The sequence below is a fragment of the Nycticebus coucang genome, chromosome 2 (assembly GCF_027406575.1).
Source record: "Nycticebus coucang isolate mNycCou1 chromosome 2, mNycCou1.pri, whole genome shotgun sequence".
Taxonomy (NCBI): domain Eukaryota; kingdom Metazoa; phylum Chordata; class Mammalia; order Primates; family Lorisidae; genus Nycticebus; species Nycticebus coucang.
The window spans coordinates 5,371,997-5,385,256 of record NC_069781.1 but is presented as its reverse complement, the minus strand read 5'-3'; the positions used below and the strand labels follow the sequence as shown (position 1 = coordinate 5,385,256).

Below are 13,260 nucleotides of genomic sequence, written 5' to 3'. Positions count from 1 at the left end.
TGCTGGGGCTTTGGCGACAGAGATGGATGAGATGGCTGTCCCAGTGAGGCCTCCTCTCCTTGAGATGCCTGCAGGGGGTGGGGAGGAATAACTTGCCCATATCCATATCATGTGTGTGGCTGAGACCCCTAAACAAGAGACAGATTAACAAGAGAGAAGCACAGAAATGGATTTACTCTAAGTTTTATGTGACAGCGGAGCCTTCATAAGGAGGGAAGACCCAGAGAAACGGGTAAGCGTCTGTATTCTTCACGCTAGCTGTGACACAGAAGTAGACAGTCACGGGGAAATGGGATCTGCTAAAAGCAGTGTGATCTCGTGTTGGCGAACATTTCTGCCAGGTGTAGGAGGGCACCTGTCGACTGAGGGACTTCTGACCCGCTTCTGGGGGGAGCGTCAGAGAGCGTCCTTGCTTCTGCAACTTTTCTCAAATTCCTTCAGCTTAAAATACTTTGGGGGTAGCATGTCCTGAGCCCAGTCAAGCCCCAGAGGTTGAGCCACTCACCCAAGCTCATGGAGCTATTGAGTGGCTAGTGAGGACTGTCCCCGCTCAGCTGGCTGACAGCTGCAGAGCCCTGCCTCCCTCGCTCTGGCAGACTGCAGCACACATCACCAAAACCCCCTAACAGTGACACGGTGACGGCAGGCTGTTGTGAGATGTTGTCTCAACTCAGGTCTGGGGTTCCCAGCCCGTCAGTGACTGTCCCATTACCTCGTCCTCTTCCTCGGGTCCCTTTCAATTCCAGTAACGGCTCTCCACGTTACTGGAGCGGGTCAGGGGCCTGGAGGTTCAAATGGCCTGGCTTCCCAAGGGCATGGTTACCCCCATCCCCGCTAGCAGTTCACGTCCCCATTCAATTAGATTTTTTGCCCACAGCTTGTCTGCGGAGTTTACAATCTGGCCTCTGACTCTGACTGTACCCTTTGCACAGAAAATAACATAAAAGCAAAAGCATTTAAGAGCTCGTCACACAGGTTTGAAAAGCGTGGCATGAAATCAGTTTCTCTGTAGACTATTTCATGCCCGGCGTCTCCCGCTTGGTGTCCGTGGAGGAGACACATCTCACCCCTGCTTCTCTGGTGCTGCTGGTCCAGGCTGACGGCCTTCCCCTCGCCTCCCTGCCCCTGCCTTTGCCCATCTAGCATTGCCTGACCTTTCAGGCGACTTGCCTGTGTGTGTTGAGAGAGATAGGGGAGCCAGAGACATCATAGGCTCGATGTCCCCAAGATTCCCCCCAGAGGCCAGGGAAGCCCTATAGGGCCAGTGTACACTGTGTGACTCTTCTGTGAGCTGGGCTATCTGGCACCACCTGCCCCCAATGTGGGGGGAGTGAAGTGCCCTTCTGTGTCGGCAGTTCCCAAGGCGGTCCACGTAAGGAAGTTCCTGGCTTTCCCGTGAACCAGCCTGGTGGTCTCAGCCTCGCTTCCTCCTCCCTCGGAAGGTCGCAGGGAGTGTCCCTGGACCAATGTGTCTGTACGGCTGCTCTTTAATAATAATCACTACCATTTGGAGACAATGTCTAGGTATTCTAGATAATGCAAGACACACTATCATATGACACTGGGTGAGAAAATAGAGGCTCAGAGAAGTCACGTGGCTTTGTCAAGGTCACAAAGCCTCAGAGGAGAGAGCTGAGATGAATTCAGGGCTTTCAGGCCCAAGCCAGTGTCCTCCCCTGCTCCAGACTCATGCCAGGGTTCCTAACCAGGGATAAGGGGCTCCATGAACCCCTCAAAATTGTATGGAAAATGTAATGTTTCCCTGCACTTTTCTGGAGAAAGTCCCAAGGCTTTTAATCAGAGGTATGATTTTTTGGAGGGTAATATTCATGAAATGTTTAAAGAAACAATTCTTGCTTTCAGTAATATCAAAAGTGGACTTTGGTGCCATCCTAAGAGGATAGAGGTGTGCCTTAAACATCCCCAACTTTTTCTCCCCATATAAAGTCACTGTTTTGACCGTTGTTTTATTAGTTGATCAGCTCTCCTGGGGGTGGGTAGAAATGTGCGGGACCGAACCGAAAGGCCACGAACCTTGCCCTGGGAGGGGGTAATCCCCCCTCTCCCCTCCTTCTGTACGCTGGTGTCAGCTGTCAGAGCAGCACTCAGATGGGGGGATTGGGGCAAACTGGGCTTCTAATCCCCAGCTTGGACACTAGAATTCCCTCTAGGGAAGAACAGAAGGAAAGCAAGAGGGTCAGATCCACGTGGACAATGCCTTTAGCAGGACACACACTCTGTCCCCCTAACCTGGGAAGAATTCAGAGATCTTGGGGTAGGAGAGCAATGGAAGGAACAGAATGGGGTGGCAAGAAAGAGAGAGAGAGAGATTGTGTTGGTGATGGCTTGGGATTTATTTATTGTGCTCACTGTTGATTAAGCTTGCTCTGCAGCAGGCGTGGGGCTGGTAAATACACAGGCTGATTCATTAGATTCTGACCATCTGCTTCCCCGGCCTGGGGCGGGGGGCGGCGGGCCCTGTAGGTCAGGGCAGCTCTGCAGCCAGCTTGGCGCCCCTGTCTCCTGGCAGAGCCCGCTGTGTCAGTCTTCCCAGCGACAGGCCAGGCACAACTGGGGGCTTTGAGGGATCCTATGTGACCCCATCCTGTGGAGACCACCAGGAGGGTAGGCAGAGTGGGGGGAGGTAAGTGAGGAGGACCAAGAGGGACCAGGGAAAAGGTGAGGTGTTACTCCAACTGGGGGTGGACAGGGATAATATCAAGGCTCGATATCAGATATATTATTAATGTGATTGTTATTATATTAATAGCTACTTAATATGATAATAATAGCTATAATTTAGTGAGCAGTTACTGAGGTCTAGGCCATATATGGAGACTTCACTACAGATCTGTGACTGATGATAAGGGAACTGGGTTTGGAGATTGAGTCAGGTAAGGAGGGCCGCCTGGAGAAGGCACGGCGGGGAGGACTCCGGAAACCAGAAGAAGAGACAGTGGCTGGAGGAGCACCACTCCGAGGTGGGGGACAGCCTGGGAAAAGGCACTGAAGCTTCAGTGCTGAGCTGGTAAGAGCTTTCTAGACAGTGCAGCCTGATGCTACCTGGTGCCAGCATGCTGAGGAGCCGGGCTAATCATCAAAAAGTCACAATTCAGTGCCACCCCCTCTGAGCTGTTCCTCCACCCTGTCTCCCTCTGCTCATCTGGGACACGGAGTGTCTTACTTTGCCACACACTGTGTGGTTTGAACAACAGATGTTTATTCTCTCACAGTTCTGGAGGCTGGAGGTCCAGGATGAAGGTGTTGGCAGGTTTGGTTTCCTCTGGGGCCTCTCTCCTTGGCTTGCAGACGGCCGCCTTCCCCCTGTTCTTCACATGGCCTCTGCTCTGTTCAGGGTGCCCCCGTGTCTCTCCACCTGCCCTTCTTTCCTCTTCTAAGGACACCAAGCAGACTGGATAAGGACCCACCCTGAGGGCCTCGTTTAACCTTAACCTCCCAGTTCCCCAACTCTCCTGTCCCGAATTACAGGTGTTAGGGCTTCAACATAGGAATTTGAGGGGTCACAGTTCAGCCCCTAACAAGGCCCAGGACTGTGGGGAGAGGGTGATTGTTGGGCTGGAGAAAAATGAACCTGGGTGCAGACTGTCTCCTGCCCTGGTGCAAGCTCTAAGGGCATGTGCCCCCTGCTCGTCCCCAGTGGTACAGCCAGAGCCCTTTCCACCTCTGGACTCAGAGCCCTCTTGCCTGCAGCCTGCTACCCTCTCAAGCCTCTGAGCCACCCCCATAGATCTCCCAGCCTGTCCCTGTTCAAGTGACAACCCAGGACAGGATGTGACTTGCTCAGAGTCACCCAACCAGAGGATAAGGAAGTTTGCCCCCCACCCGCCATGAGCCAAAACAGGTCCCCCTACCTGTTGTGGTGCTCAGGAGCTTACCAGCCAGGCAGGGGCAGGCTTGTCCTCAGAAGTACCAGTGTCAGTCCTGCCCTGCCCAGGCCTTGGTTTCCCCATCTGCTTAATAAGGTATCAGGCTTGACAGAGTGCTCCTTCCTTCCACCCTGGGTCCCGTGAAGCAGAAGGCCAGGCTAGGTGCAGTGGGCAGTGGCACCAGGTGGACTGGGGCAAAGCTATTCTGGTCAGGGAGGGCTCTGTAAACCCCAGGGCAAGCCCTGCCCACCGAGGAGCCCTAGGCGGTCTGGGAACCTGTCCTCCATCACAGAAGATCAAAGTCGGGGCCTAGGGTGGGCTGCAGTGATGCCGGCAGTGTGTCCACTCCCCCGTGGGGGCTGAATGGCTCATTTGGGAGTGAGAAGTTTTAACTCAGATCCAAGCCATTTTGTCTCTGAGCAAACCAGACACCTGAAATATTCATCAAAAAGGGCTGTAAGTGGTCTGGGGCGCTGTAAGGCTGTTAGTGACAGTGTTTTTTTGGTGTTTTCTTAAAATTAATAGACTTTATACTTTAGAGTTGTTTTAGAATTACAGAAAATTGAGCAGATAGTACTGAGCACCTACCACTCCCGCCCCCTCAAAAGTGTCTCTGTCACCATCTTGCATGAGTTTGGGACATTTGCTGCGTTTGGTACTGGTACGTTGCTATTAACTAAAATCTGCAGTTTGCAGGAGGGTTCATGGCTCTCGGCACTGTGTCATCTGTGGGTTCGGACATGCGTATGATACCATGTACCCCACTGCAGTGTCACACAGAATGGCTTCACAGAATGCTCTGTGCTTCACCCGTCATCCCTCTGACCCTGGGCAACCACCATGTTAGTGACATTTTCAGGTCTCTGGGGAACTAGAGACACAGCAGACCAGACCCGGGAATGGATCTGACCTGCCACAGAGGGGAAGCCTCAGCGGGAGCCTGCTGGGTAGGACAGCCAGCCACCAGCTTGCCAGACAGCTACACCTGACGGGTGGGGTGGGCGGAGGGCAGGCCAGCGAGGGCAGTGCCCTGCAGTCCTCAGCCAGTATCCTTGTGACCTGTTTCCATCAACAGTACTTGTCACAGCAAATGTGTGGGGTTTTTCTTTATCCATCAGTTCTTCAACTCTCTGGACACCAACTGTTGTCCAACAATTCAATCCAATTCTGCCACTGGCTGCCCAGAGTCAGCACCAGACCCCATCCCCTCCTCTGATGCAACTGCATGTCCAGAGCCCCCCATGCTTCTGACCAAGGCTATAAATAGGGGGGTTTCCTCAACACCCCCTCAGGGTTGAGAATTTCTAGAGCAGCTCACAGAACTCAGGAGGGCACTTTCCTTACATTTACCATTTCATTCCAAAGGAGATGATTCCAGGGCAGCTAAATAGAAGCAACACATAGGGCAGGTGTCCGGGAGGGGCTGGGGGCTTCCAGGCTCAAGCCTAATGGTATTTTGTAAAAGGTTCAGGAAGGCATCTTGGTGTAGGAGATGTTTAAAGAGTTGAGAATGTGGGTGGGATTTTTTTTTTTTTTTTTTGCAGTTTGTTTTTTTTTTTTTTGGCCAGGGCTGGGGTTTTTGGCCACCTCTGGCATATGGGGCAGGTGCCCTACTCCTTTGAGTCACAAGTACCGCCCTGGATGGGAATTTTTGAGGCAGACAGAGTGGCAGGATGGGGAATTCCTTCTGCAAAGGCTCAGACAAGCAGGGCTTGGAGAACAGGGGTACTCGGCTGGGAGGCCCAGGAGTGGTGTCACCAGGTGCAGGGGGGCAGGTCAGCGTCAATGTAGTAAAGAGTTAGGACTTCATCCTCCTGGCAGTGGGGAGCCATGGAAAACTCTGGAGCCGGGGACTAGTGCCCACACTTCCTGGAATAGGAACAAGGGTGCGTTTTCTTGGGAAGCTGTAAAGTTTCCTGGCTTTGTACACTTTGGGGAAATGAGTACAAATGACCCCACTGGTGTCCGGACACGAGAGCACTGGCTCTGTGACCACGGGGCAAATGTCCAGCCAGCGGGCAGGGGCCAGGCCGCCCAGGCAGCTGGCACCCACTCTTCCCTTCTCTCCTCGCTGCAGGAGAACCCCTACCTGTGCAGCAACGAATGCGACGCCTCCAACCCGGACCTGGCCCACCCTCCGCGGCTCATGTTCGACAAGGAGGAGGAGGGGCTGGCCACCTACTGGCAAAGCATCACGTGGAGCCGCTACCCGAGCCCGCTGGAGGCCAACATCACCCTGTCGTGGAACAAGAGCGTGGAGCTGACGGACGACGTGGTGGTGACCTTTGAGTACGGCCGGCCCACGGTCATGGTCCTCGAGAAGTCCCTGGACAACGGGCGCACGTGGCAGCCCTACCAGTTTTACGCCGAGGACTGCATGGAGGCGTTCGGCATGTCCGCCCGCCGCGCGCGCGACATGTCCGCGTCCAGCGCCCACCGCGTGCTGTGCACCGAGGAGTACTCGCGCTGGGCCGGCTCCAAGAAGGAGAAGCACGTGCGCTTCGAGGTGCGGGACCGCTTCGCCATCTTCGCCGGCCCCGACCTGCGCAACATGGACAACCTGTACACGCGGCTGGAGAGCGCCAAGGGCCTCAAGGAGTTCTTCACGCTGACGGACCTGCGCATGCGCCTGCTGCGCCCCGCGCTGGGCGGCACCTACGTGCAGCGCGAGAACCTCTACAAGTATTTCTACGCCATCTCCAACATCGAGGTCGTGGGCAGGTAAGGCTGGGGAGCCCCCTGGTGCCTGGCTGGGACGCTGTGACCCGTGTTCCGTTGGAGGGTTGTCACGACGGCTGGGGCTGTGCAGACGAGAATCTGGGCTTTTCCATAGAGGGAGGTGCATGTGTGGGTGACAGATGTCCTCCGTAGGGACTGGGGGTCTGCAGGGCCGGAGTGGAGCTGGCCAGTATGGCCAGGGCTGGGATGTCGCTGAACGCTGGTGTGCGGGAGGTGCTGCTGCTCGTCACTGGCTCAGAGGACGGGTGTTGTGCCCAGGGGTCCCTAAGATTCACCAGAAAAACTCACAGTTATGGTTTATTACAGTGAAAAGACACAGATTAAAATCAGCAACAGGTACGCAGGGCAGGGTCCAGGGGAGCCAGGTACGAGCTCTGCATGTCCTGTCCTGGTGGTGCCGCACACACTGCATCGAGTTCTCCCGACAGCAGTGTAGGACAACCAGGGAGTGTCGCCAGCAAGGCACACTGGCCAGAGCCTTGGTACTCAGGGTTTTTATGGAGGCTGATCACGTGGACATGACTGACCATCACGCAGCTGCCTCGTCTCCAGTACCTCAGAGGCTGAGCTGATGCTATGTGGCCATGGCCTCACCATAAATCACATTATTAGCATAGACTCTGGTGCAGCCCAAGACGTTCAGACAAACACATACCTCATAGGACTTATGAAGGGTTAGAGGTCAGACCTGGGTCAGACCTGCCTTTGGATTGTGCAGGATGTGGACAACCCAGGCCTGCTGATGTGACTCTCACTGCATGGTTCTGGAGGAGAATTTGCTTAGAGACACTTTGGGGGAGACAAAGGAAACTGTCATGGCAGGTAACAACAGCCTTTGATTCCTAGGAACTTTTATATCATGGGTGGTTAGATGGTTCTTCATTGTCCCTTGATGGATAATGCTCAGGTCTGTGGGGCAAAGTCTCCATCCCTGAGCCCTCTGCAGGGTGGTGACGATCATGCCTCTCTCACTGCATCAAGTGAGGATTAAATGAATAAAATTGATGAAGCCCTCAGAAAAGTGCACAGCGCATAATATGTACTAAAACAAGGTGAATAAAAACTGGACAAAATAATGAGACGAGAGGGCTGGGACAGGCTGAGGGAGGACAGGATTGAGAAGAGAAGGGCGTTGGGGCATAATCAAGGCAGGAGCACATCTGAGGCACAAGCAGGGCCATGCCTGAGCATGGCTGGACAGTGCACTGTGGGCACCTCGCCCCCGAAGGCTCTAAATGCTGCCCAGGTATGTGATTCCTGACGCGTAGAAAAAGCGACTTCCTGCATGGTGTGACTAGCACAATCCTGTTTTTGGAAAGTACACAAAGCATCTGTGCATATAAGTTCTGTATCTTGAAGGGACACCGAAGAGAACTTTGGATAAGCATGGGGGAAATGTCACAGGGGCCTGCCGAGTGGGGTTGGGCAGGGCCTGTGTGGTGCTTCTGATTTCAGCATTTTACTTTACTCTGACAATGTGCAAAGGCAAGGAGTTCGTTAAGTGGAAGTCAAGTTCAAGGCAGACGGGCACGGAGCAGGTGCATAGAGGCCTGTGGTTCTGACACCTGTCCCTGCCAGCCCTTCCCTAATTGAGATAGGATATTTAAAATCAGGAAAGTTCTGGAAACCACCCAATAAATGGGCACTGTTAAGGAAGCTGAGAGTCCAGACTTTTGACCTCCGGTCATTTCTGTGACTTGAACCCTTAGGATACAATTGTCTGGTTGGTGTAAGACATCCCTGAGCTCCACAGTCCCACTCGGCTTAGCAGCTCAGGTGTGAGAACCAGGACCCCAGGCCTTCCTCAGATCCTGGCCTGTTCTCTGACCTGCATTGGGCTCTGGCAGGGGACATTCATCTGCAGGAGTCCATTCAAGTGCCACCTTACACTTCATTAGGCGACCAACATGGGGTCCTGACGTCTGGGCTGGCTGCAAAGTCAAGTCTGGGACTGTGACAGGCCCAAGAGCCTTGTGGTGCCCCTTGAGCCCTGGCAGGGAGACCTGGCCTTCATGCCCCACTCCTCTGTACCCCTCTCAGCCTCAGTTTCCCATCTGTGACAGGAGGCCTGGGGCTGCCTCGAGGCCATGTCTCGCTGGCAAGGTGGCAGGGCAGTCCCTGCCCGGCAGCTCACAGCTCCCCTTGGCACCTGGCCTCTGTGGGCGGCAGAGATTAGACATGGTGGTAGTGAAAGTACAGTAATCAATTCACAGATAGAGTAAGCACTCTTCGGGATGCTGGTTGGCAGGAAAGTGGCAGCTGGGCTTATCGATTAATGAGGTCTGGTTAGACAGTTCAGCAAAGGGTGTGACTTTCTCCTCTTTCCCTTCTTAAATTCCTCATTGGAAAGCCCAGCTGTGCCAAAAACCCCAAAGAGGCCTAGAGAGGCAGGACTAGGTGGCAAAGGGGGAAATGAAACCCCAAGTTCCTGAGTGGGCACCTGGGGACCCTGGGGGTTCTGGGATTCCCTCAGGCCTTTTCCATCCTGGTGTTCCCTGGTGCCACCCCTGTGGCTCACTAACGGTAATAGCAAATATTTGCTGAGCATTTGCCATGGCCTCCTTTGCTGTTGAGGCTCTATTAAGGACTTGGTGTGTAATTTCTTGTTTAATCAATAGTCATTTAAGCCCCAATGGTTGTGTTGTCGAATGCCCAAGCTCCCTCATCCGAGGATACAGCACTGGGTGAGCCAGACCTGATCCCCACCCTGCGAAGCCTCTCTACAGGGCAGCACCCGCCTCAGCCATCTCAGATGAGGAGGCAGAGGCTTGTGAGGTTTGGAGTATAAGGAGACCACACAGCTACGCTAAATGCCAGATGATCAAGGTCCAGCCCCCAAGAACATCCAAGCTCAAGTTGGTCTGGTCAGGTGTTGGCCCTGTGGCTTCCTCATTCCCGGTCCCAGCTCTGACTTGGGCCCTCTCTGAGTTCAGGTAGTCTGTCCCGTGCCCCCCCGCCCCCACCGCCAACCTTATCCCACCCCCAGCAGCCTTTGAATTGGTGGCTACTCTTTACCCTGTCTGCAGCTCCCATGAATCCCCATGACAGGTGGGGGCAAGAGTGGGACATAAAGGTACCTGGCTGGGGTGGGAGCCAGAGCAGCTAGAGAGACCCCAGGGCCCCGGGGGATGGGAGATTGGTAAAAATTGGGGGTTATGAGGAGGCAGCAAACTTAACTGCAGTCCCATGGGGTGGTGGGGGAGACCAAAGAGAAACCAGCCACCTGCACCTCCTAGGCGGCTCCTCCCTGCCTCCCGAGAGCCCTGCCCCTTGTGCCTGTTCCTAGAAGGCAGGAAGGGGGCGGGAGCTATTTTCTCCTTCCACACACGGGGGAACTCAGGTGCAGAGCAGAGAGCGCCTGGCTTTAAACCGTGCAGGAAATCTGGGGCAAGATCTGGATTGAGAAGGAATGAGATCACTCATTTACGGTGCTGGGAGCAGGCATGGAGCCCCCACTCCCAGCACAAAGAGGTCCAGACCAGACCCAGCACCTTCCAGGAGAGCTTTTGAAGACAAGATCCCCACCCTAACCACTATAGGCTTTGGGTCCAGAAAGGTTGGGGCGAGATCCAGAAAGCTGTCTCTGCAAAGGAGTGAGCAGGAGAGGTGGGAGCAGCCAGGCAGATGAGCTGTCAGGAGCTCAGTTTTCTTTTTCTTTCTTTTTTTTTTTTTTGCAGTTTTTGGCTAGGGGACCCGCCACCTCTGTATATGGAGCCGGCACTCAACTCCTTTGAGCCATGGGCGCAGCCCAAGGGACCTCAGTTTTCTCATCTGAGAAGTAATAATAACCTTAGCAGCCTGCTGTGGGGATTCAAAGAATGATGTATTTAGAGAACTTGTCCCAGTGTGACTTTCTCTAGTTGGATGGCAGGAGAGGCAAATCCCAGGTGTGGGGATCAGGCTGCCCGGATACGAGGCCAACGCTGCACCCACCGTAGACGCGGGTGCTTACAGAGGGACTGTGGACATGTGCTTTTTGAATTCATGGCAATTGCAAGCCCAAAGGTCCGCAGGGACTGTGAAGTCAGCACATGTGTGTAACACAGACCAGCAGAGGCAACAGGGAAGGGTATGGTCTGTGGAGAAATGGAGAGAGCAGGCCCCGCACAGGACAGCATACTGAATACTGCCAGATCGTCTCGTGTTGCTGGGACAGGCACACAGCAGATGTCTACGGGAAATATCTTGATCTTTAAAATATTGACACCTACTTCAAAAGTTTTTAAAAAACTGTACGGGTTTGGGTGGTGCTGGCCCCATATGCCAAAGGTGGCAGGTTCAAGCCCAGCCCCAGCCAAAAATTGCAAAAACAAAACAAAACTGTACAGGTTTAAAAAAAAAATCCCCTGCAGCCCAGGGTACCTCACAAGCTGCCAGCATGCCCTGTGGCTCTGAAATTGTCAGTTTGCGTGTAGCTGTGACAGCAGGCACATGGCCCGTGGCTGGGCTGTCACACCAGGAGCTGGGGCATAGGCAAACTCCAGCAAAACATCCTGGCCTGCCCTGCCCATTCCCAATCTGGGAATCAGAAGGAAGAGGAGAGTCATCCTATTCTCACCCCCAGCCATATCTGGAGGCAAATTCCTCCACCCAGAAAATTCTTGGAAGCTCCGGGGAAGCAGCCCAGCTGGTCCTTTGCCAGCTGGGCACAGGAAAGGAGGAGTGAGTTTCCCATTCCTGGAGGGATTCAAGCTGAGTGTGGTGGTGTTCATGGGAGCTGATGGAGAGAGGTCCTGTGTGCCAGACTGGAGTCTTGTGCACCTGTTCTGTTCAACAGTAGTAAATAAGGATTAAATGAATGGGAATAGTAGGTACCGTTTACTCCATGTATGCAACATGCTGTGTCCTCACTCCCCTTCTACCTGGCAGGAGACCTGCTAGATCCCAGAGGCTGAGCTGGGCCTGGACGGGTAGATCTGATCCCTGGACTGGCCATGCCAGGCTCCCCCAGACTCTATGGGGGCAACCCCCAGCCTGGCTCTCTCTTCCCTGACCCTGCTTTCTTGTCTTCTGATGGGTAACTACAGCAGAGAGTAAAAGCCTCTAGGGGTGCAGAGAGAGGTGCTTCAGCTCTGCCCATTTCTGTGCCCACCCTCCCCTCTTCAGCTGTTCTACAGGAAAAACAGGGGCAGGAAGGGAATTCTCTGATACATTCTGCCTATGCTCAGTCTGTATAACTCTGGGAGGGCTGAGCCTCCTTCCGTAGTGTCAGCTGTCATTGACTGAGAGTTCTTATCGTCCAGGTAGTGTCCTAAGCTCTATTTTGTGGGTTTCCTCATTGAGTCCTACCAGGAAGGGATCATTGGCCCCATTGCACAGATGTGGAAACTGGGGCCGAGAGGTTAAGGAATAGATCGAGGTACCCATTTGGATGCCTGTTAGCAGAAAAACAGAAAATAACAAATCGAGAATATGAAAAACTAGAATCTTCGTTTGGGGGCGGTACCTGTGGCTCAGCGAGTAGGGCACCGGCCCCATATACCGAGGGTGGCGGGTTCGAACCCAGCCCCAACCAAACTGCAACAAAAACTAGCCAGGCGTGGTGGTGGGCACCTGTAGTCCCAGCTACTGGGGAGGCTGAGGCAAGAGATCACTTAAACCCAAGAACTGGAGGTTGCTGTGAGCTATGATGCCATGGCACTCTACCCATGGTGACAAAGTAAGACTCTGTCTCTAAAAAAAAAAAAAAAGAAGAAGAATCTTTGTGTGTTGCTGGTAGGATGTAAAATGGCACAGTGTCATGAAGAACAGTGGGCCTGTGGGCCCCGAAGGAGTTAAAGGTAGAATCGCCGTGTAACCCAGCAATTCCACACCTTGGTATAGGGTGTCCAGGGGCCTTGAACAGATATTCTAATAAAAGCATTGTTCAGAGTTGCCAAAAGGTGGAAACGACCTAAATGTCCATTAGTGGATGAATGGAAAAACAAAACGCAACACACTCCCAGCAGATGAGTCCAGGAAATTCTCACACATGCAACAACTCGGGTGACCCTTGACACCACAGTAAGTGAGGTAAGGCAGTCGCAAAAGGACAAATACTGCAGGATTCCACACATCTGAGGTCCCCAGAGTAGTCGAATTCCTAGAGACAGAAATAGAATGGTGGGTGCCGGGGTGGCAGCTAGTCTTTAGTGGGGACGGAGTTTTGGTTTGGGAAGATGAGGGAGTTCAGGAAATGGATAGTGACGAGGTTTATGCCACATTGTGAATGTACTTAATGCCCCCAAACTGTCAACTTAAAAATAGTAAGACAGTAAATGTCATGTGTATTTTACCACATTACAAAATAAATAGATGGAGGGGTGGATGGCCTCCATGCCAGACTGTCCAGGTGCAAATCCTGGATCAGATGTGACCTAGGCAAGTCCCCTAACCGTCTGTGCCTTCTTCGTCGTTCCATTACGTTGGGAGACAATGACCTCGAGGTGTAAATGAGATTGTCCACATGAGGGGAGCGCCACCTGTCAGGGCACTGGGGGCTCTTCTCCCTGGGCTTGGGGGCCCTTCGAAGGACAAAGGGTGGTTGGTATTCCAGGGTCTGTGGACTCCCCTCAATGCAGATACGCTACATGCTGTGTGTGTGTGCATCATCAGGAGGAGAGAAGCCCCAGTTCTCAGTCCATTCTTAGAGGGT

General features: G+C 53.5%; 1 protein-coding gene across 6 annotated transcripts in view; it reads left to right on the top strand.

Moving 5' to 3' along the window:
• NTNG2 (netrin G2) overlaps positions 1–13,260 on the top strand; it is a 64,818-nt gene that overhangs the window by 21,526 nt on the left and 30,032 nt on the right. For all 6 annotated transcript variants that reach the window (XM_053572601.1, XM_053572610.1, XM_053572597.1 and 3 more), the window contains exon 4: positions 5,965–6,608. In XM_053572601.1, coding sequence (XP_053428576.1) covers positions 5,965–6,608 — 644 coding nt within the window. The remainder of the gene's footprint in view (positions 1–5,964; positions 6,609–13,260) is intronic.